This window comes from Bos mutus, chromosome 27, assembly GCF_027580195.1.
Source record: "Bos mutus isolate GX-2022 chromosome 27, NWIPB_WYAK_1.1, whole genome shotgun sequence".
NCBI classification, from domain to species: Eukaryota; Metazoa; Chordata; class Mammalia; order Artiodactyla; family Bovidae; genus Bos; species Bos mutus.
Window position 1 is genome coordinate 10,914,091 of NC_091643.1, and position 22,997 is coordinate 10,937,087.

Below are 22,997 nucleotides of genomic sequence, written 5' to 3' on the forward strand. Positions count from 1 at the left end.
TGGTGTGAGTCCCTTTGGCTCTATCCTTCTTAGAATTTGTTAAGCTTCCAGGATTTGTGGGTTCATGTGTTTCATCAAATTTGACAAGCTTTTGGCCATTATTTAGATAATTTCTCTTCTTTTTCTGGGATTCTCTTTATTTGTATATTGTACTACATAATGGTATCCCACAAGTTCCCCCCTTTCTTTTTTCTTTTTGGTTCTCAGACTCAACAATTTCAATTATCCTATTCTCAAGTTTACTGATTCTTTCTTGTGCTCCTTTAAATCTGCTGTTGAATCCATCTACTCAACTTTTAATTCAGTTATTGCATTTTCAATGCCAGAATTCTTTTTGATTTCTTTTATAGTTCTATATCTTTGTTGCCATTCTCATTTTATTCATACATCATTTTCCTGACTTCACTTCATTCTTTTTATCCTTTAGCTTTTTAAAAAAAAACTTTTTATTTTATTTTGGAGTATAAGCAATTAACAATATTGTGATAGTTTCAGGTGCAGCAGATTGACTCAGTCATACATGCACATGTATCCATTCTACCCCAAGCTCCCCTCCCATCCAGGCTGCCACATGACATTGAGCAGAGTTCTCTGTGCTGTACAGTAATCCCCTGTTGTTTATCCATTCAAAATAAAGCTGTGTGTACATGTTCATCTCCTTTAGCTCTTTGAGCATATTTTAGACAGTCGTTTTAGGGACTTTGTCTAGTAAGTCTCCAAGTTCTCAGGACTGGTTTCTGCCAATTTATTTCATTCCCTTGAGCTACGCTTTTGTTGTTGTTTGCTAGTTTGCCTTATAATATAGACTGAATGTTTCTTTTCTGTTCACATGTATACTGATGAATAATGATGGTGGGGCTTCCCCAGGGGCTCAGCAGTAAAGAATTTGCCTGCAGTGCAGAAGCTGCAGGAGACATGGGTTCTATCCCTGGGTGGGGAAGATATCCTGGAGAAGGGCATGGCAGCCCACTCCAGTATTCTTGCCTGGAGAATCCCATGGACAGAGGAGCCTGGTGGGCTACAGTCCATAGAGTTACAAAGAGTCTGACATGACTGAAGCAACTGAGCAAGAAGCAAGAACATGCACATAGTGATGTTATTTGGCAGTGCAGCCTTTGGGAATGGCTTAAGTCATGAAGGTGGAGCCCTCGTGAACGGGATTAGTGCCCTTATAAAAGAAAGGACACCTCTTCTACCATGTGAGGACACAGCACGTTCTCATCAACACAGAATTGATGTCTGTGGCTGGAGACTTAACCTTTAAACTTTCCAGCCTTCAGAACTGTGAGAAACAAATGGTTGTTGTTTGAAACCAAGTTTTATGGTGTTTTTGTTATAGTAGCCCAAATTGACTAAGGTATCTTGTGATTTTTATTGAAAATTCAGCATTTTAAAAAAATAACCACCTTTTAAACCATTTTTTGGGACTGGCTCTATGTCAGGGTAGCCTTTCACTGATTAGCTGGGTTACCTCTTAGTCCATGTGGTGAAAGTTTAAGATGTTCTCAGGTCTCTCTGACCATATGTCTTGCCTTGGCCTGTGGGATTCACTATATACATGGCTGCTTTTCAATATCTCAATTTCCAAAAAATCTCACCCCAGCTTCTTTTCAGGGCTTTATATCTGTATATTTCCACCTGTAATCTCTTGTTCCAAGTATCTGTGGGTCTGTCATAACCTTGAAGTTTTAACAAGCATTGACCACCCCTTTTTGCTACCTAAAAACTGGATTAGGTGACACAGAAAACAATCATTTGGACACCTTCCAGATAGGTTAGAAAATTGCAAATAAGATCTCTGCTCCACCTGGTATAAGAGAGGAAATTGGGGAACAGATGGGCCTTTCCTCCAGACTAAATAATGCCATGCTGGAGAGGAAGTAGGGCATAGGAGAGTAAATGCCACATGATTTCCTGTCATTTTCAAGGTGGGTTTTTCTTGGTTGGACATTGGCTTGGCTGCTGTAGATCTTTGGATGTTTTCCATAGGTTTTCCAGAGGCTCCAATGGGGTTATCATATCAACCATTTTCTGATTGTCTTTTGATATTTCCAGAGAAAAACGAAGGCTTGGTGTTTTCTGGTTCTCCCTTTTGCTGATTTCACTTCCATGAAGAATATTTTTAATTATTTGTTTTCATCATTTTACAAAGGCTGCTTCAAAATCTTTGTCATATATATTTCTAACAAATGATGTACTTCGGTGTTGACATGTATTGACTGACTTTTCTTCCTCACCATAATTCAAAAGTATCAATTCTTCAGTACTCAGCCTTTTTTATGGTCCAATCTCACATCTGTCCATGACTATTGGAAAAACCACAGCTTTGACTATATGGACCTGTGTCAGCAAAATGATATCTCTGCCTTTGAATATGCTGTTTAGGCTTGTCATAGGTTTGTCATAGCTTCCCTTCCAAGGAGCAAGCATCTTTTAATTTCATGGCTGATTATTGGTTGTGTGCCTGTGTGTGTGTGCTAAGCCACTTTAGTTATGTCTGACTCTGTTTCGGCCTTTTCCCCACACTTTGATTAGGTTGTTTTTTTTTCTGGTATTGAGTTGTATGAGCTGCTTGTGCATTTTGGAAATTAATCCTTTGTCAGTTGTTTCATTCCCTATTATTTTCTCCCTTTCTGAGGGTTGTTTTTCACCTTGCTTACAGTTTCCTTTATTGTGCAAAAGTTTTTAAGTTTAATCAGGCCTCACTTGTTTACTTTTATTTTTATTTCCATTACTCTAGCAGGTGGGTCATAGAGGATCTTGCTTTGATTTATATCATCGAGTATTCTACCTATATTTTTCTCTAAGAGTTTTATAGTTTCTGGTCTTACATTTAGGTCTTTAATCAATTTTGAGTTTATCTTCCTGTATGGTGTTTCATTCTTTTACATGCTGCTGTCCAGTTTTCCCAGCACCATTTATCGAAGAGGCTGTCTTAGCCCCATTGCATATTCTTGCCTCCTTTGTCAAAAATAAGGTATCCATAGGTACATGGGTATATTTCTGGGCTTTCTATCTTGTTCCATTGGTCTATATTTCTTTTTATGTGCTAGTGCCATACTGTCTTGATGACTGTAACTTTGTAGTATAATCTGAAGTCAGGAAGGTTGATTCCTCCAGCTCCATTCTTCTTTCTCAAGACGCTTTGGCTATTCAGGGTCTTTTGTGTTTCCATGAAATTTTTTGTTCTAGTTCTGTGAAAAGTGCCATTGGTAATTTGATAGGAATCACATTGAATCTGTAGATTGTGTTTGGTAGTATAGTCATTTTCACAATATTGATTCTTCAAACTCTGGAACATGGAATATCTCTCCATCTGTTTATTTCATCTTTGACTTCTTTCATTAGTGTCTTATAATTTTATGTGTACAGTTCTTTTGTCTCCTTAGGTAAGTTTATTCCTAGATGTTTAATTATTTTGTTCCAATGGTGAATGGGATTGATTGCTTAATTTCTCTTTCTGATTTTTTGTTGTTAGTATATAGAAATGCAAGTGATTTCTGTGCATTGATTTTGTGTCCTAAAACTTTGCTAAATTCACTGATTAGCTCTAGTAGTTTTCTGATACTATCTTTAGGGTTTTCTATGTATAGTATCATGTCATCTGCAAACAGTGAGAGCTTTATTTCTTCTTTCCTGATCTGGATTCCTTTTATTTCTTTTTCTTCTCTGATTGCTATAGCTAGGACTTCCAGAACTATGTTGAATAATAGTGGTGAAAGTGGACACCCTTGTATTGTTCTTGATCTTAGAGGGAATGCTTTCCATTTTCACCATTGAGAATAATGTTTGCTGTAGGCTTATCACATATGGTCTTCACTATGTTGAGGTAGGTTCTTTCTATGCCCATTTTTTGAAGAGTTTTAGTCATAAATGGGTACTGAATTTTGTCAAAGGCTTTTTCTACATCTATTGAGATGATCATATGGTTTTTATCTTTCACTTTATTAATATGGTGTGTCACATTGACTGATTTCTGTATACTGAAGAATCCTTGCATCCCTGGAATAAACCCAGTTTGATCATAGTATATGAGCTTTTTGATGTGTTGCTGAATTCTGTTTGCTAAAATTTTGTTGAGGAGTTTTGCATCTATGTTCATCAGTGATATTGGCCTGTAGTTTTCTTTCTCTGTGTTGTCTTTGGTTTTGGTTATCAGGCTGATGGTGGCCTTGTAGAATGAGTTTGGAAGTGTTCCTTCCTCTGCAATTTTTTGAAACAGTTTTAGAAGGATAGGCACTAGCTCTTCTCTAAATGTTTGGTAGAATTCTCCTGTGAAGCCATCTGGTCCTGGGCTTTTGGGGGAGATTTTTGATCACAGCTTCAATTTCAGTGCTTGTAATTGGGTTGTTCATAATTTATGTATCTTTCTGGTTCAGTATTGGAAGATTGATCTTTTCTAAGAATTTCTTCCAGGTTATCCATTTTATTGCCATATAATTGTTCATAATAGTCTCTTATAAATCTTTGTATTTCTGCATTGTCTGTTGTAACCTCTCCTTTTTCATTTCTAATTTTGTTGATTTGCTTCCTCTTTCTTCTTTTTGTGATGAGTCTGGCTAAAGGTTTGTCAATTTTGTATATCTTCTCAAAGAACCAGCTTTTAGCTTTATTAATCTTTACTATTCTTGCATTTCTTTTATGTTTATTTCTGCTCTGATCTTTATGATTTATTTCCTTCTACTAATTTGGGGATTTGTTTGTTCTTTTTCCAGTTGTTTTAGGCATAAAGTTAGGTTGTCTATTCGATGCTTTTTCTTGTTTCTTGAGGTAGGATTGTATTGCTGTAAACTTCCCTCTTAGAACTACTTTTGCTGCATCCCATAGGTCTTGAGTTGTCATGCTTTCCTTGTCATTTTTTTCTAGAAATTTTATTTCCCTTTTGATTTTTTCAGTAACCAGTTGTTTTGTAGATACATATTATTTAATCTCCAAGTGTTTGTGTTTTTACAGTTTTTTTCTTGTAATTGATATCTAGTCTCATAACGTTGTGGTTGGAGAAAATTCTTGACATAATTTCAATTTTCTTAAATTTACTGAGGTTTGATTTGTGACCCAAGATGTGGTCTATCCTGAAGAATGTTCCACGTGCACTTGAGAAGAATGTGTATTCTTCTGCATTGGATGGAATTCCCAGAAGATATCAATGAGATCCATCTCATCTAATGTATCATTTAAGACTTGTGTTTCCTTATTAATTTTTTGTTTTGATGCTCTGTCCATTGGTATGAGTGGGCTGTTAAAGTCTCCTACTGTTATTGTGTTACTGTCAATTTCTCCTTTTATGTCTGTTAGTGTTTGTCTGAGGTACTGAGGTGCTCCTGTGTTGGGTGCATCAGTTCAGTTCAGTTCAGTCACTCAGTTGTGTCCGACTCTTTGCGACCCCATGAATCGCAGCACACCAGGCCTTCCTGTCTCTCACCAACTCCTGGAATTCACTCAAACTCATGTCCATCGAGTCGGTAATGCCATCCAGCCATCTTATCCTCTGTTGTCCCCTTCTCCTCCTGCCCCCAATCCCTCCCAGCATCAGAGTCTTTTCCAAGGAGTCAACTCTTTGCATGAGGTGGCCAAAGTACTGGAGTTTCAGCTTTAACATCATTCCTTCCAAAGAACACCCAGGACTGATCTCCTTCAGAATGGACTGGTTGGATCTCCTTGCAGTCCAAGGGACTCTCAAGAGTCTTTTCCAACACCACAGTTTAAAAGCATCTATTCTTCGGCACTCAGCTTTCTTCATAGTCAAACTCTCACATCCATACATGACCACTGGAAAAACCATAGCCTTGACTAGATGGACCTTTGTTGGCAAAGTAATGTCCCTGCTTTTCAATATGCTATCTAGGTTGGTCATAACTTTCCTTCCAAGGAGTAAGCATCCTTTAATTTCATGGCTGCAATCACCATCTGTTGGGTGTATAGATATTTACAATTGTTATGTCTTCCTCTTGGATTGATCCCTTGATCATTATGTAGTGTCCTTCCTTATCTCTTGTAAACTTATTTTAAGGTCTATTTTGTCTGATATGGGGATTGCTACTCCAGCTTTCTTTTGCTTCCCATTTGCATGCAATATATTCTTCCATCCTCTCACTTTCAGTCTATATGTGTCTTTAGATCTGAAGTGAGTTTCTTGTAGACAGCATATATTTGGGTCTTGTTTTTGTGTCCATTCAGCCAGTCTGTGTCTTTTGGTTAGAGCATTTCATCTGTTTACATTTAAAGGAATTTTCATATATATGTTCCTATTGCCATTTTCTTAACTGTTTTCATTTGTATATCTTTTTCTTCTCTTGTATTTCTTGACTATATAAGTACCTTTAACATTTGTTCTAAAGCCTTGGTCATACTGAATTCTCTTAACTTTTGCTTGTCTGAAAAACTTTTTATCTCTCCAACAATTTTAAATGAGATCCTTTCCAGTTACAGTAATCTTGATTGTAGATTTTTCCCTTTCAGTGCTTTAAAAATATCCTGCCATTCCCTCCTGGCCTGAAGAATTTCTGCAGAAAGATCAGATGTTAAACCTATGAGGTTTCCCTTGTATGCTACTGTTGCTTTTCCCTTGCTGCTTTTAATATATTTCCTTTGTCTTTAGTCTTTATAAGTTTGATTAGTATGTGCTTGATGTGTTTCTCCTTGGGTTTATCCTGTATGGGACTCTTTGCACCTCTTTGAACTTGGTTGACTATTTCCTTTTCCTTGTTTGGGGAAATTTTCAACTATAATCTCTTCAAATATTTTCTCATACTCTTTCTTTTTCTCTTCTTTTTCTGGGACCTCTATAATTCAAATGTTGGTAAATTTGATATTGTCCCAGGGGTCTCTGAGACTATCCTCAGTTCTTTTCATTCTTTTTACTTTATTCTGCTCTTCAGAAGTTATTTCCACCATTTTATCTTCAGCTTTATTCTTCTGATTATTCTGATTTATTCTTCAGCTTCAAATATTCTGCTCTTGGTTCCTTCTAGAGTATTTTTAATTTCAGTCATTGTGTTGTGTGTTTATTTTTTAATTCTTCTAGGTCTTTGTTAATGGATTCTTGCATTTTCCCCATTCTGTTTTCAAGGGTTTCGATCATCTTTACTATCAGTATTCTGAATTCTTTTTCAGGTAGCTTGCCTATTTCCTCTTCATTTATTTGGACTTCTGTGTTTCTAGTTTGTTCCTTCATTTATGTAGTATTTCTCTACTTTTCATTATTTTTATTTTTTATCTTCTTGTGTTTGAGGTCTCATCTTCCCAGGCTTCAAGGTTGAGTTCTTTTTTCCTTTTGGTTTCTGCCCTCCTAAGTTTGGTTTGAGTTTTGTGCTGAGTTTTTTTTTGTTTGTTTGTTTTTGTTTTTTTCCTCTGATTGGTAAGGTTGAGTGAGGTGGCAATCCTATCTGCTGATGATTAGGTTTGTATTTTTGTTTTGTTTGTTGTTTAGAAACAAAGCTAATGCTTGTTGAGTAATGCTGGGTCTTGTATTCAGGTGGTTTCCTTTGTGTGAGTTCCCACTATTTGATACTCCCTAGGGTGAGTTATATGGTAGTCTAGGGTCTTGGAGTCAGTGCTCCCACTTCAAAGGTTCAGGGCTTGATCTCTGGTCAGGAATGAAGATTCCACAAGTGGTTTGTTATGGCATTAAGTGAGCTTAAAACAAATACGCAAAAACAAGAAACCAAAGATGAACCTCAGACAAATGGCAGTTACAAAATCAGGCAAAGAATAATTAAAATAACAAAATACATACCTATACACCCATAAGCAAATTCAAAACAGTTCGACAAAAATAAAGTACAGTAGATTGACCCAGTGAACAAAACCAAAAATTATATCTACCAGTTAAGAATAAAACCTAGCTAAAGTGTAAACTGGAAGACAAAACTAAAGCAATGTGCCAGGTGGGGAATAAAGCAATGAAAACAAAGCTAATAAATATGTTGAATGGAAAGGAAGGAAAGAAAGAAAGAATAGATATGCAAAGGTAAATAGAGGTAGATAAAGAAGATTTATATACATTAAAGATTAACTGCAAGGGGAAGAAAACAGTAGGAAAAGCAAACAAAGGTATAAATGTAGAAAAAGAATAATAGGTTTTAAAGAAATTAAAAGTTAAAAAGGAGAAAAATAAAAGGAAGAAGAAAGGAAAAAAAAAAAGGAAAACTCCATAGACCTGCAAAAGCACAACATAGAGGCAAGGGTTTATAACAACAATAAAAAAAAAAAAAAATGTGACTGAGAAAAGAGAAAAAAAGCTCAAAAGCTTAATTAGATTTCATAGTGCCAAAAAAATTGAAAACTGCACATCAGGGTTTTTTTGGGGGGAAGGGAGGGGAAAAAATAAAAATAAAGAAAAAATATTTAAAAATCCAAATGAATCTACAGAACAAGTCAAAACACAAGAATAATAAATGTTTTTCTTGAGTCACTGCTGTCAGCGTCCTTTCCCTCGCTGGGAGTCACAGTCTGCCTCACCTCCCTAGGATGCCCTCCAACACTGTGCGGGTCTCTGGACCTGCTGTGGGGGCAGCTCAGATTCTAATCTGCTCCTACTCCTGTGTGTTCTTGCCTCCAATGTCCACAGCTTTCAGCACTAGTGTGTTTTCCTTTGTGGGAGCTCTCAATGCCCTTTTATATATGTTCCATAGACACAGAGTCTGCCTAGTTGATCACATGGATTTAATCCACAGCTTGTACAGCTGGTGGGAGGGGTTTGGGTCTTCTTCCTTAGCCACACTGTCCCTGGGTTTCAATTGTGGTTTTCTTTCCATCTCTGCATGTGGCTAGTCCACTGGGCTTTGCTTCTGAGGCTGCCCTGGAGGACCTGGGTGTCCCCCAGTGAGGGCCACGTGTGGTGTGGTACAGCTGCTTGGGTTGCAGGGGCTCTGGCAACACCAGGGACTCAGGGGAGTTGGCAGCCAGGACAGCATGAAATATAGTGCTCTAGAAGGGTATGGCAACCAGTATTGGCCAATACACTCCAGTATTCTTGCCTGGAGAACTGCCCTGGCAGAGAAGCCTGGCAGGCCACAGTCCACAAGGTCACAAAGAGTTGAACATGCCCAAAGCGACCCTGCGTGCATAGACACAAGACTTTTTATGCCTGTGGCGGCTTTGTCCCAGGGAGGGTTGATCATGAAGGTGGTGCAGCTGCTTGGCTTGCAGGGACCCTAGGTGCCAAGTGTGCAGGGGCACAGACTGCCTCCGCCACAGGAGTTATGGCCCTATCAGAGTCTTTCTTCAAGTTTCTTGTAGCTGGCGATCAGAAGGCCTCTATAGCCAGTTTTTCTCTGCATCTCTGCCTGTTCAGGCACTTGCCCGGGGTCCTTCTCTGTTGCTTGACCCATTAGGCACATAGAGGGCCCACGCCCCTGGCTGGGGTCCTACTGTGTGGTCTTGCACATCAGTCACTTAAAGGGGCACCCTGGGTGGAGTCCTACTCTGTAGTGCAGTGTGTCAGGTGTTTGAGGGCCAGCCTTTCTATTGTTCAGCTGCTGATGCAGGCGTGTGTGGAGAGAGAGGGTATGGCGATGGCTCCACCCCTCCATGTGACACCCATATTGCCTTGCTTCCACATGGCTTTCCTCCACAGGATTTTCCCACCACAGTCTCCTCTCTCATATCCCCTTGATCCGTCTCTCCACAGTCAACAGCAGCCCTCACCCTGGGATTGCTCCACAATCCCTAAACTCAAGTTCCCAGCCACTGTGCCTTCTAGGGAACCTACATCCCTGTCCCGGGTATGTATGGCTGCAGCAAAGACTGTCTGATTCTCATTCCATTTAGGTGCCACAGTTCAGATGTTTCACTCTCAGCCTTAAATGTTTCTCTTCTGACTCAGACAATTGCCCCGATGTTGGGATTGGACCCCTGCTTCACTTTCCCCACCCACTGAGGGCAGGTCCAGTCCTACTAACACTCCTATCTTTCTCCCTAGTTCCTTCGTCCTACCGAGTTTTGTGTGGTTCTATAAATTCTTTTCCACTGGTCAGGTACTCCTGTCCACTCTCAGCTGGTGTCCTGCATGTACTTCTGTGTCTGAAGGTGTATTCCTGATGTATCTGTGAGGAGAGATGTACTCCAGGTCCTCCTACTCCTCCACCACCTTGCTCTCTCCCTTCTTCAGTTTCTTTAATCAATGTCTTTATATAGTTTTCAGTGAAAAGATCTTTCATTTCCTTGGTTAAATTTATTCCTAGGTATTTTATTCTTCTGATGCTGTTGTAAATGGCATTGTTTTCTTAGTTTTGCTTTCTGATAGCTTATTATTGTCAAGAGATAATATAACCGATTTTTGTATATTGGTTTTGTATCTTGCAGCTTTAGTGAATTTCTTTCTAGTTCCAACAGTTTTTTGATGGGCTTCCCTGGTGCCTCAGATGGTAAAGAATCTGCCTGCAATGCAGGAAACCCAGCTTTAATCCCTGGGTTGGAAAGAACCCCTGGAGAAGGGAATGGCTACCCAATCCAGCATTCTTGCATGGAGAATTTTATAGACAGGAGCCTGGTGGGCTACAGTCCAAAAGAGTTGGACACAACTGAGCAACTAACACTTTCATTTTAGGGTTTTCTATTTATGTCACCTGCAAATAGTGACAGTTTCACTTCTTTCTTTCCCAATTTGAATACCTTGTAGTTGTTTTCCTTGCCTAATTGCTCTGACTGAGACTTCCAGTACTATGTTAGATAAAAGTGGCAACTACAGGTATCCTTCTCTTGTTCCTGGTCTTATTGGGAAAGTTTCCAACTTTACACTGCTGAGTGTGATGTTGATCATGGCCTTTATTATGTTGTGGTGTATTCTCTCTATATTCACTTTGGTGAGTTTTTATCCTGAAAGCAGATTGAAATTTATTAAATGTTTTTTTTCTGCATCTATTGAGATGATCATATGATTTTTTTATTCTTCATTTTGTTAATGGGGTGTATCACACTGATTGATTCAGAGAGATTAAACCATTCTTGGATCCCTGGAATAAATCTCACTGGATCATGGTATATGATCCTTTCAGTGTGTTGTTGAATTCATGTTGCCAATATTCTCTTGAGAATTTTTCCACCTATATTCATTAGGAATTTGGCCTATAATTTTCTTTTATTCGTGCTATTTTTGAGTGGTTTTGATATTAGGATAATGCTGGCCTCATAAGTGAGTTTAGAAAGTTTTCTTCTTTTTGTGAAAGCTTGTAGTGTCTTTTTTGTTTTTTGTTTTCACACTTAATATATATCATGCTATCTATAATAATAGATAATGTTTCAGTTCAGTTCAGTTGCTCAGTCGTGTCCGACTCTTTGAGACCCCATGAATCCAGCCCACCAGGCCTCCCTGTCCATCACCAGCTCTTGGAGTTCACTCAAACTCATGTCCATCGAGTTGGTGATGCCATCCAGCCATCTCATCCTCCGTCGTCCCCTTCTCCTCCTGCTGTCAATCCCTCCCAGCATCAGGGTCTTTTCCAATGAGTCAACTCTACACATGAGGTGGCCAAAGTATTAGAGTTTCAGCTTTAGCATCAGTCCTTCCAATGAACACCCAGGACTGATCTCCCTTAGGATGGACTGGTTGGATCTCCTTGCAGTCCAAGGGACTCTCAAGAGTCTTCTCCAACACCACAGTTCAAAAGCATCAATTCTTTGGCACTCAACTTTCTTCACAGTCCAACTCTCACATCCATACATGACCACAGGAAAAACCATAGCCTTGACTAGATGGACCTTTGTTGGCAAAGTAATGCCTCTGCTTTTCAATATGCTATCTAGGTTGGTCATAACTTTCCTTCCAAGGAGTAAGCATCTTTTAATTTCATGGCTGCAATCACCATCTGCAGTGATTTTGGAACCCAAAAAAATAAAGTCTGACTGTTTCCCCATCTATTTCCCATGAAATGGCCTCATAAGTGAATTTAGAAAGTTTTCTTCTTTTTGTGAAAGTTTGTAGTGTTTTTTTTTTTTTTTCATTTTCACACTTAATATATATCATGCTATCTATAATAATAGATAATGTTTAAAAACTAATAAATTGGTAATTTTAAAAAATTTCTTAACTTTTACAATTTAAGTATAATAACCATTATTAGATAGGAAGCAATATATATATATTTAGATCTAAAATGCAAATTATCTTTTTCAGTATAATCATATGGGTGCTGATACGACTGTTGTCATTCAAAAGATTTTCCAGTTGACTGGATTGACCAATGCTGTAAGTGTGTACTTATGCATTTGCCTGTGTTACCTAAACAGTTTTCAGAGTGTTTTTTTTTTTTAATCACCCTGCCTGACTACATATGTTGTGTGAAAGAGGGCAAATATATAACCATTTTAAGTTTTCTAACTCTTTAATTGCAGTAATTAATAATTATAAATACCTACTTAGGGTTTTGTAAGGATTAAATTAGGTAAAGCACTTGACATTGGCCTGGCTTAATTAAGTACAAGCATATCAAAATGTTCCTTATTACTTGTTTTATTTGTGATACTTATTACTCACTAATATAATTTATAAGATGCAATCCAGATTTGCAGTTTATATTTTTAATGTGTATGTCTTGTATAGTGTTTATTTTTGCAGATAAATTCCCAAATCTATTTAAGCCATATAGTTTAAACATATTTTCTTTATGTCTCCTATTTTAGATTTTTACTTCACTTAATATTACAGTAATTCTATCTTCATTAGAGCTTTGGATAGATGAAAATAAAATTCCAGTAACTGGAGATGCTAATGAATTATTACACAGATTTGTAAAATGGAAACGATCTTATCTTGTCCTACGTCCACATGATATGGCGTTTTTACTTGTGTAAGTATATCTTGTCATTACTAAATATTACACATTAGAAAGCATCTGTAATTTGACCTAATTTCTGACAAGCCATTAAGGAAAAAATATCTTGTCATTTCTTTACATACAATATCCTGTGAATAGTATTTTTCACAACATAAGTTTTATGGCAGAATTACGAATATCGATTACTCTATATATTGGCTGATAGTTAAAACCTGCTTCAATCTTATTAAAGTATGTCTTCTTACACTGAGTATATAACATATCATTAAATGTGCCTAACTGGTGACACTAGGGGTAAAGAAACTGCCTGCCAATGCAGGAGACTCAAGAGATGTGAGTTCAATCCTGGTGTTGGGAAGATCCTCTGGAGTAGGAAATGGCAACTCACTTCAGTATTTTTGCCTGGAAAATACCATTGGCAGAGGAACCTGGTGGGCTACAGTCCATGGGGTCACAAAGAGTCGGACACGACTGAGTAACTAACACTTAACTAAATGTAAAATATTAGCAATATCTATTTGAAGAAATGTATTCTATGAATTTAGATATGTAGCCTTCTTTTTATGCTTTGTTTCTATAAAACAAAAGCAAATAATGACATGGAAACATTATTGTACATTTCAGTATCTCTAATGTACTATATTCACAATCAACCACATTTTTAAAAATACAAGCCTCCATTTCTATTTAATAATCTCTTTGTTTTTCTCTTATCAATATTCAGGACCCATATGTATTATATATTATCATAGTATGTAAAACTCATATATATAATTATAAAATTTTAGCCTTTTATATTATTTTTCTTCCACAAATACACATACCTTTGCATGGTTAGACCAGGCTAATTATATCTGATTAAGGGGGTTTCAACCCAGAAGCTTACTCTGCCCATTTGTCAACTGAAATGTCTTAGCTTTCTAGTTTTAAGGAATTTTATTTATTTTTATTATATTTACTTTTTAAGAATCAGTAAATTTTGAAAAAATTATATAAAAAGAATCTTCATTACTGTCTAAAAATTCATATAATTCACTTTTTATTATTTTTAATCTATATTACTATTTTAAAAATAAGCAGACACATATCATCCATTTCTATGCTTTCTTATCCTAGTGTTGTTAAGTGGAAATATCTGAAATTGTTATTTGAGTATGCAAAACAAGAAAGTACTAGTTAAATTTAATTATAATTGTGCTTAATTTTGCAAAGTTATATGATTATGCTTTTTTAAACTTAAGTTACAGAGAAAAATCAAATTATATTGGTGCAACTTTTCAAGGGAGGATGTGTGATAAACACTATGGAGGAGGTGTTGCTCTGGTATGGTATGATTTAGTTTACTTGGCTAAGATGTATAAATGAGATGCTATTTAGATTAATATGCAATTAACTTTCTATAGTTTATTATGGCTAAGTAAACATGAACCATGAACTTCCAGATGTTCAAGCTGGTTTTAGAAAAGGCAGAAGAACCAGAGATCAAATTGCCAACATCCATTGGATCATCGAAAAAGCAGGAGAATTCCAGAAAAACTTCTATTTCTGCTTTATTGACTATGCCAAGGCCTTTGACTGTGTGGATCACAACAAACTGTGGAAAATTCTGAAAGAGATGGGAATACCAGACCACCTGACATGCCTCTTGAGAAACCTGTATGCAGGTCAGGAAGCAACAGTTAGAACTGGACATGGAACAACAGACTGGTTCCAAATAGGAAAATGAGTACGTCAAGGCTGTATATTGTCACCCTACTTATTTAACTTATATGCAGAGTACATCATGAGAAAGACTGGACTGGATGAAGCACAAGCTGGAATCAAGATTGCCGGGAGAAATATCAATAACCTCAGATATGCAGATGACACCACCCTTATGGCAGAAAGTGAAGAGGAACTAAAAAGCCTGTTGATGAAAGTGAAAGAGGAGAGTGGAAAAAGTTGGCTTAAAGCTCAACATTCAGAAAATGAAGATCATGGCATCTGGCCCTATCACTTCATGGGAAATAGATGGGGAAACAGTGGAAACAGTGTCAGACTTTATTTTTTGGGGCTCAAAATCACTGCAGATGGTGACTGCAGCCATGAAATTAAAAGACACTTACTCCTTGGAAGAAAAGTTATGACCAACCTAGATAGCATATTCAAAAGCAGAGACATTACTTTGCCAACAAAGGTTCATCTAGTCAAGGCTATGGTTTTTCCAGTGGTCATGTATGGATGTGAGAGTTGGACTGTGAAGAAAGCTGAGCTCTGAAGAATTGATGCTTTTGAACTGTGGTGTTGGAGAAGACTCTTGAGAGTCCCTTGGACTGCAAGGAGATCCAACCAGTCCATTCTGAAGGAGATCAGCCCTGGGATTTCTTTGGAGGGAAAGATGCTAAAGCTGAAACTCCAGTACTTTGGGCACCTCATGCGAAGAGTTGACTCATTGGAAAAGACTCTGATGCTGGGAGGAATTGGGGGCAGGAGGAGAGAAGGGGACGACAGAGGATGAGATAGCTGGATGGCATCACTGACTCAATGGACGTGAGTATGAGTGAACTCTGGGAGTTGGTGATGGACAGGGAGGCCTAGCGTGCTGTAATTCATGGGGTCGCAAAGAGTCACACATGACTGAGCGGCTGAACTGAACTGAATGGTCTAGTGGTTTTCTCCACTTTCTTCAATTTCAGTCTGAATTTGGCAATAACGAGTTCATGATCTGAGCCACAGTCAGCTCCTGGTCTTGTTTTTGCTGACTGTATAGAGCTTCTCCATCTTTGGCTGCCAAGAATATAATCAGTCTGATTTCAGTGTCGACCATCTGGTGATGTCCATGTGTAGAGTCTTCTCTTGTGTTGTTGGAAGAGGGTGTTTGCTATGACCAGTGTGTTCTCTTGGCAGAACTCTATTAGCCTTTGCCCTGCTTCATTCTGTACTCCAAGGCCAAATTTGCCTGTTACCAGGTGTTTCTTGACTTCCTACTTTTGCATTCCGGTCCCTAGTTCTAGAAGGTCTTGTAGGTCTTCATAGAACTGTTCAACTTCAGCTTCTTCAGCGTTACTGGTCTGGGCAGAGACTTGGATTACTGTGATATTGAATGGTTTGCCTTGGAAACGAACAGAGATCATTCTGTCATTTTTGAGATTGCATCCAAGTACTGCATTTCTGACTCTTTTGTTGACTCTGATGGCTACTCCATTTCTTATAAGGGATTCCTGCCCACAGTAGTAGATATAATGGTCATCTGAGATATTAGCTAGTGTCTTATTCTTGGATACGCGAGAAGTAATTTTTATCTGGTATATATCACGAAAGCAGAACATATAGGGCTTGCTAACTTACTAGATACATACCATGAATGATGGAAACATCTATGATTATGCTTAAGACTTTTCTTTAAAAACTAGGTAGAGGGAAGTGGTGCACCTGGCCTTGGAGGCAGAGGGGAAGTGGAAAGGTGAAAGAAAAGTTACATTTGGAACCTCAACCTCTAGTTTGAGAAATTTTTGTGGTGTTTAATTTTATGTCACTTTGGAGAGGTTTGATTAGATTAATATTTAAATCAGTGAAATCTGAGTAAAGCACCTTGCCCTCCACAATGTGGGTTGGCCTCATCCAATCAGTTGAAGGCCTGAATAGAACAAAAAGACCATCCCCTTCAAGCAAGAAGAAATTCATCAGCAGAGTGCCTTCAGGCTCCACCTGTGCCATCAGCTCTCCTGTGTCTCCAGGCTTCCAGCTCACTCTGAAGTTTTGGATTGCCAGTCTTTATATTTGTCTGAACCAATTCCTTATTATAAACCTCTTCATATATGATATTCATTATTATATATATGCTATTGGTTTCATTTCTCAAAAGAAGTCTGATTAATACAATGGTTAGTACTTAAGTATAAATGTATACTTAAACATTAAAAGATATGTGCATGATAGAGATGATGAATAGATGATAGATAGATAGACCGCTTTATGTCTTTCCTTTCTCCAACACCTCCTTGTCTCAATATAAATAAAACTTGCTGTGGTTTTATGGCAAATTATAAAAAATGATAGTGTGAACCCTACTACTGCCTCTTCAGACTGATTTAGCGTTTCTAGGTTTGCTGACTTTCTCTTTTAAAATCAGCTTGTCAATTTCAAGAAAAACTGCTTGGACACTGGTTTTGAATTGAATCTTTAGGTCGATTTGAGGAGACTGACATCTTAATATGGGTTATCCATGAAATTGATAAACATGTTTTTTATTGCTTCATATAATGCTTCATATACTATAAGCAATAAAAAGAAGTATTGTTATATTTACCATTGTTGAGTCTCAAAACATGTATATTGGGCAAAAGAAGCCACAAATAAGGCTATAACAGATGTCAGATGCTGTTCTTTTTTTAATATTTTAGCTGAAGGATAGTTATTTACAATATTGTGTTAGTTCTGCCATACATCAATAAGCATTCAGTTCAGTTCAGTTCATTTCAGTCGCTCAGTCATGTCCGACTCTTTGCGACCCCATGAATTGCAGCACACCAGGCCTCCCTGTCCATCACCAACTCCCGGAGTTCACTCAGACTCACGTCCATCGAGTCAGTGATCCCATCCAGCCATCTCATCCTCTGTCTTCCCCTTCTCCTCCTGCCCCCAATCCCTCCCAGCATCAGAGTCTTTTCCAATGAGTCAACTCTTCACATGAGGTGGCCAAAGTATTGGAGTTTCAGCTTTAGTATCATTCCTTCCAAAGAACACCCAGGGCTGATCTCCTTTAGAATGGACTGGTAGCCATAGGTATACTTGTGTTCCCTCCCTCCTGAACCCCCATCCACCTCCCTCCCCACCCTATCCGTCCAGGTTGTCACAGAGCACCAGCTTTGGGTGTCCTGCTTCATACATCAAACTCACAGTTCAGTTCAGTTTATTCACTCACTCATGTCCGACTCTTTGCAGTCCCATGGATTGTAGCACGCCAGGCTTCCCTGTCCAACACCAACTCCCAGAGCTTGCTCAAACTCATGTCCATCAAGTCGGTGATGCCATCCAACCATCTCATCCTCTGTCATCCCCTTCTCCTCCAGTCAAACTCACACTGGTTATCTATCTTACATATGGTAATGTATATATTTCAAAGCTATTCTCTCAAGTCATCCCACCCTCTCCTTCTCCCACTGAGTCCAAAAATCTGTTCTTTATGTCTGTGTCTCCTTTGCTGCTCTGCACGTAGGATCGTCAGTACCATCTTTCTAGATTCTATATATATGTGTTAATATATGGTATTTGTCTTTCTCTTTCTGACTTATTTCATTCTGTATAATAGAACCCAAGTCCATCCACCCCAGTCCCAGTACTGGGCATATACCCTAAGGAAACCAGAACTGAAAAAGACACATGTACCCCAATATTCATTGCAGCACTATTAACAATAGCTAGGATCGGAAGCAACCTAGATGTCCATTGGCAGATAAATTGATAGGAAAGTTGTGGTACATACACACAATGGAGTATTACCCAGATGCTATTCTTATCTGAAAACTATTGCCCTAAGCAGATATTACTCACTAAAAGAAACAAGTCTGCTTAGTTGTAAATCTTTTCTAATAAGTATTTTTTTAATTTAATTTATTTTCTTTCTTTTTTTTTTTTACTTTACAATATTGTATTGGTTTTGCCATACATCAACATGAATCTGCCACAGGTGTACACATGTTTCCAATCCTGAACCCCCCTCGCACCTCCCTCCCCATACCATCCCTCTGGGTCATCCCAGTGCACCAGCCCCAAGCATCCTGTATCCTGCCTTGAACCTAGACTGGTGATTTGTTTCTTATATGATATTATACATGTTTCAATGCCATTCTCCCAAATCATCCCACCCTTTCCCTCTCCCACAGAGTCCAAAAGACTGTTCTATATATCTGTGTAATGCTAAATATAATTTTTATTTTTCCATGACTTTATTTCTGTTTATTTTACAATAGAATTAATCATAACAGTATCCTTTAGAAAAGTCTCATACTCCAGTCTGTACAGGTTTCAGGGTTTCCATACTACTCTGTTATAGCCTGTGTCCCCCTAAAATTCATATACTGAAACCCTAACCCCCAATGCAGCTGTATTTGGAGAAGGGGCCTTTAAGGGGTAACTAAGGTTAAAGGAGGTCATAAGCCTGGGCACCTAATCCAATAGGATTGGTGTCTTTGTGGGAATAGAAGGGGACAGCCCTCCAGAAACCAGGAGAGAGACCTTACAAGAAACTAAACCCACTGGCATCTTGAGCAACTTTAGGAAGATAGTCTATAATGTTTCTGAGGGCAACACAAGCTGACTAATAGAAGTAAAATTGTCAGAAAGGAAATATAACAAAATGTCATCTCAAATGTGAAACCATGTCTTTGACTCTATCGTACAAGGAAAGGAGAGACCAGAACATATGCACAAATCAGAAGATAAAGAATAAAAGAGTATTGCATACTGGGATTTTTTATTTTATTACTTCTCCAAGTTTTACAAATAACTTGGAGAAGGGAACAGCAACCCACCCCAGTGTTCTTGCCTGGAGAATCCCATGGACAGAGGAGCCTCGTGGGCCACAGTCCATGGGATCCTAAAGAGTCAGACATCACTGAATGACTAACACACACACACACAAATAACTAAAGTGAGATGGTTTGGATGTTGTTATTTCCCTCTTACTGAGCTATAAATGCTAATGGGGAACAAGAGAAAAAGAAACAATTGTAAAGATATACTGAGTGAGAGATTACAGGCATTTTCTACATTATCCTGAAACCTAGAAAGTCTGAAAACTATGCTAATAAAAGTGTCTTATTATTGTATTTTTATAATATCCTATTATTTATATCTTTGAAATTTAGCAGAATCCTTCATTTTCTTCCCCACAGCATCAATCATTCCTCGTCCCCTTCTCTCCTCCTATCCCCTGTCCCTCTCTCCCTTATTTTATTTTTAAAATAAAGTTTAAAAAACTATGGAAGGTCAGTATTCTTATTTTCATTCATTATTCAGTTCAGTTGCTCAATCATGTCCAACTCTTTGTGACCCCATGGGCTGCAGCATGCCAGGCATCCCTGTCCATCACCAGCTCCCAGAACTTGCTCAGACTCATGTCCATCAAGTCAATGATGCCATCCAACTATCTCATCCTCTGTTGCCCCTTTCTCCTCCTGTCTTTAACCTTTCCCAGCATCAGGATATTTTCCATTGAGTCAGTTCTTCACATCAGATGGCCGAAGTATTGGAGTTTCAGCTTCAATATCAGCCCTCCTGATGAATATTCAGGACTGATTTACTGTAGGATTAACTGGTTAGATCCCCTTACTGTCCAATGGCCTCTCAACAGTTACTCCAACAACACAGTTCAAAAGCATCATACACACCAAGGACCAGAATTGAAAGAGACACGTGTACCCCAATGTTCATCACAGTGCTGTTTATAATAGCCAGGACATGGAAGCAACCCAGATGTCCATCAGCAGATGAATGGATAAGAAAGCTATGGTACATATACACAATGGAGTATTACTCAGCCATTAACAAGAATACATTTGAATCAGTTCTAATGAGGTGGATGAAACTGGAGCTTATTATACAGAGTGAAGTAAGCCAGAAAGAAAAACACCAATACAGTATACTAACGCATATATATGGAATTTAGAAAGATGGTAACGATAACCCTGTATGTGAGACAGCAAAAGAGACACAGATATATAGAACAGTCTTTTGGACTCTGTGGGAGAGGGAGAGGGTGGGATGATTTGGGAGAATGGCATTGAAACATGTATAATATCATATATGAAATGAATCGCCAGTCCAGGTTCAATGCATGATACTGGATGCTTGGGGCTGGTGCACTGGGATGATCCAGAAGGATGGTACAGGGAGGGAGGAGAGAGGGGGAGCTCAGAATGGGGAACACATGTATACCTGTGGCGGATTCATGTTGATGTATGGCAAAACCAATACAATATTGTAAAGCAATTAGCTTCTAATTAAAATAAATAAATTTATATTTAAAAAAAGCATCAATTCTTCAGCTCTCAAATTTCTTTATGGTCCAACTCTCACAACCATACATGACTACTGGGAAAACTAGCTTTGACTAAATGGACTTTTGTTGGCAAACTATTCTTCTTAATATGCTGTCTAGGTTGGTCATAACTTTCCTTCCAAGGAGTAAGCGTCTTTTAATTTCATGGCTGCAGTCACATCTGCAGTGATTTTGGAGCCCAAGAAAATAAAGTTTCTCACTGTTTTCACTGTTTCCCCATCTATCTGCCATGAAGTGATGGGACCATATGCCATGATCTTCATTTTCTGAATGTTGAGCTTTAAGCCAACTTTTTCACTCTCCTCTTTCACTTTCATCAAAAGGCTCTTCTTTGCTTTCTGCCATAAGGGTGGTGTCATCTGTGTATCTAAGGTTATTGATATTTCTCCCGGCAATCTTGATTCCAGCTTGTGCTTCATCCAGCCCAGCATTTCACATGATGTACTCTGTATATGAGTTAAATAAACAGGGTGACAATATACAGCCTTGACGTACTCCTTTCCCAATTTGAAACCAGTCTGTTGTTCCATGTCCATTTCTAACTGTTGCTTCTTGACCTGCATACAGATTTCTCAGAAGGCAGATCAGGTAGTCTGGTATTTCCACCTCTTTAAGAATTTTCCACAGTTTGTTGTGATCCACACAGTCAAATGCTTTGGTGTAGTCAATAAAGCAAAAGCAGATGTTTTTCTGAAATTCTCTTGCTAATTTAGACTATGGTAAAAATGACTCTTTCTTTTTTTTCTGCTTTTACTTGCTATTCTTTAAAAAAAAAAGGAAAAAAAGCAAGAAAAAGCAGGACTCATTATTACCATAATCTAAATTAATATAAGGGTTAATTTATGATATTTGAAAATGTGTGAAACATCATATAAAATATTATCTCTTAATAATTAAATTATAAATGAACACTATTCACTTATTACTGGCACTGTGTGTATATAAGTAGGTGTCTTTTTTGACTTTCTTTTAAAAGTAAAACATTGCACTATTGTTATATATGAATAACAAGTTATTGCTACAAATATTTTCTTGGCCTGATGCCAACAAATGAACTATACATCTGCATTTTGGTAAAATTTCACATTTTGCTTTTTATATTTTCCCTTATATTGATAATGATACCTTCTGTGATTGACATATTTGATGTCTCAATTGCATTTCATCATGTGACTATTTCTAATAATTATACTTCATATATGTGAATGTATAAGTGTGTGTTTTTTTTCCCAGCACTCCAGCACCATAAGCCTGGAATCACTTGCCGTTATAATAGCTCAATTATTGAGCCTTAGTATGGGAATACCTTATGATGACATTAACAAATGCCATTGCCCAGGAGACGTCTGCATAATGAACCCAGCAGCTGTGTAAGATGCTTCATTTTTATATGCTTTACATACATAGTTTATGTGAAACAAGCTTTGTGTATTTTGTTTATGAAATCTCTGCTATCAAAATAATTATTAATAGTCAAATATAAATTGTGGTCACTGATCCCAAATCAAAATATATAATCCAATGCCCCTGCTGCATGCATCTCTCAGTATTTCTTGTAATCTAATGTCACACTTTCTCACATGTGACCTATGTGCTTAGTCAGTCATGTCCGTCTCTTTGTGACCCCATGGACCCCACCAGGCTGCTCTGTCCATGGGGATTCTCCAGGCAGGAATACTGGAGTGGGTTTCTATGCCCTCCTCCAGGGCATCTTCCCAACCCTCAGACTGAACCCAGCTCTCCCGCATTGCAGGCGGATTCTTTACCGTCTGAGCTACCAGGGAAGCCCCCTCTGTGACCTACTTACCATTTCTGGCTTATCAAATTATGAATTAAGCTATAAAATCAAGCAAGTAACAAAATGATAAATGTAGAGGTAGGTCACACTTTACATTCATCACTTTGTTACTTGCATGATTTTACAGCTTAATGCATGATTTGATAAGCCAAATACAGACGTGATTATACAAGAATGACTTAGTAAGGCCTTTTAACATGAATCTTCTTCATTCTACCTAGCTCAGCCTGAAATTTTGACATCTACTGATTTCAAAGATGCTTTTCAGCACCTCACCCCCACGTGCACAGGGCTTTGGTAGCAAAGCCATACATTACACCATGAGAGTTGCCAGCACAGACTCCATTTTAGATAGAGTTACTGGGAAAACCCATAGACAATA

The 22,997-nt window shown here is 38.1% G+C and overlaps 1 protein-coding gene across 1 annotated transcript in view; it reads left to right on the forward strand.

Annotated features, from left to right (window-relative positions):
- The window catches only part of ADAM2 (ADAM metallopeptidase domain 2), a 100,596-nt gene that overhangs the window by 31,331 nt on the left and 46,268 nt on the right, over positions 1-22,997 (forward strand). The window contains exons 8-11 of the mRNA XM_005897530.3: positions 12,116-12,187; positions 12,622-12,788; positions 14,018-14,099; positions 22,051-22,187. Coding sequence (XP_005897592.2) covers positions 12,116-12,187; positions 12,622-12,788; positions 14,018-14,099; positions 22,051-22,187 — 458 coding nt within the window. The remainder of the gene's footprint in view (positions 1-12,115; positions 12,188-12,621; positions 12,789-14,017; positions 14,100-22,050; positions 22,188-22,997) is intronic.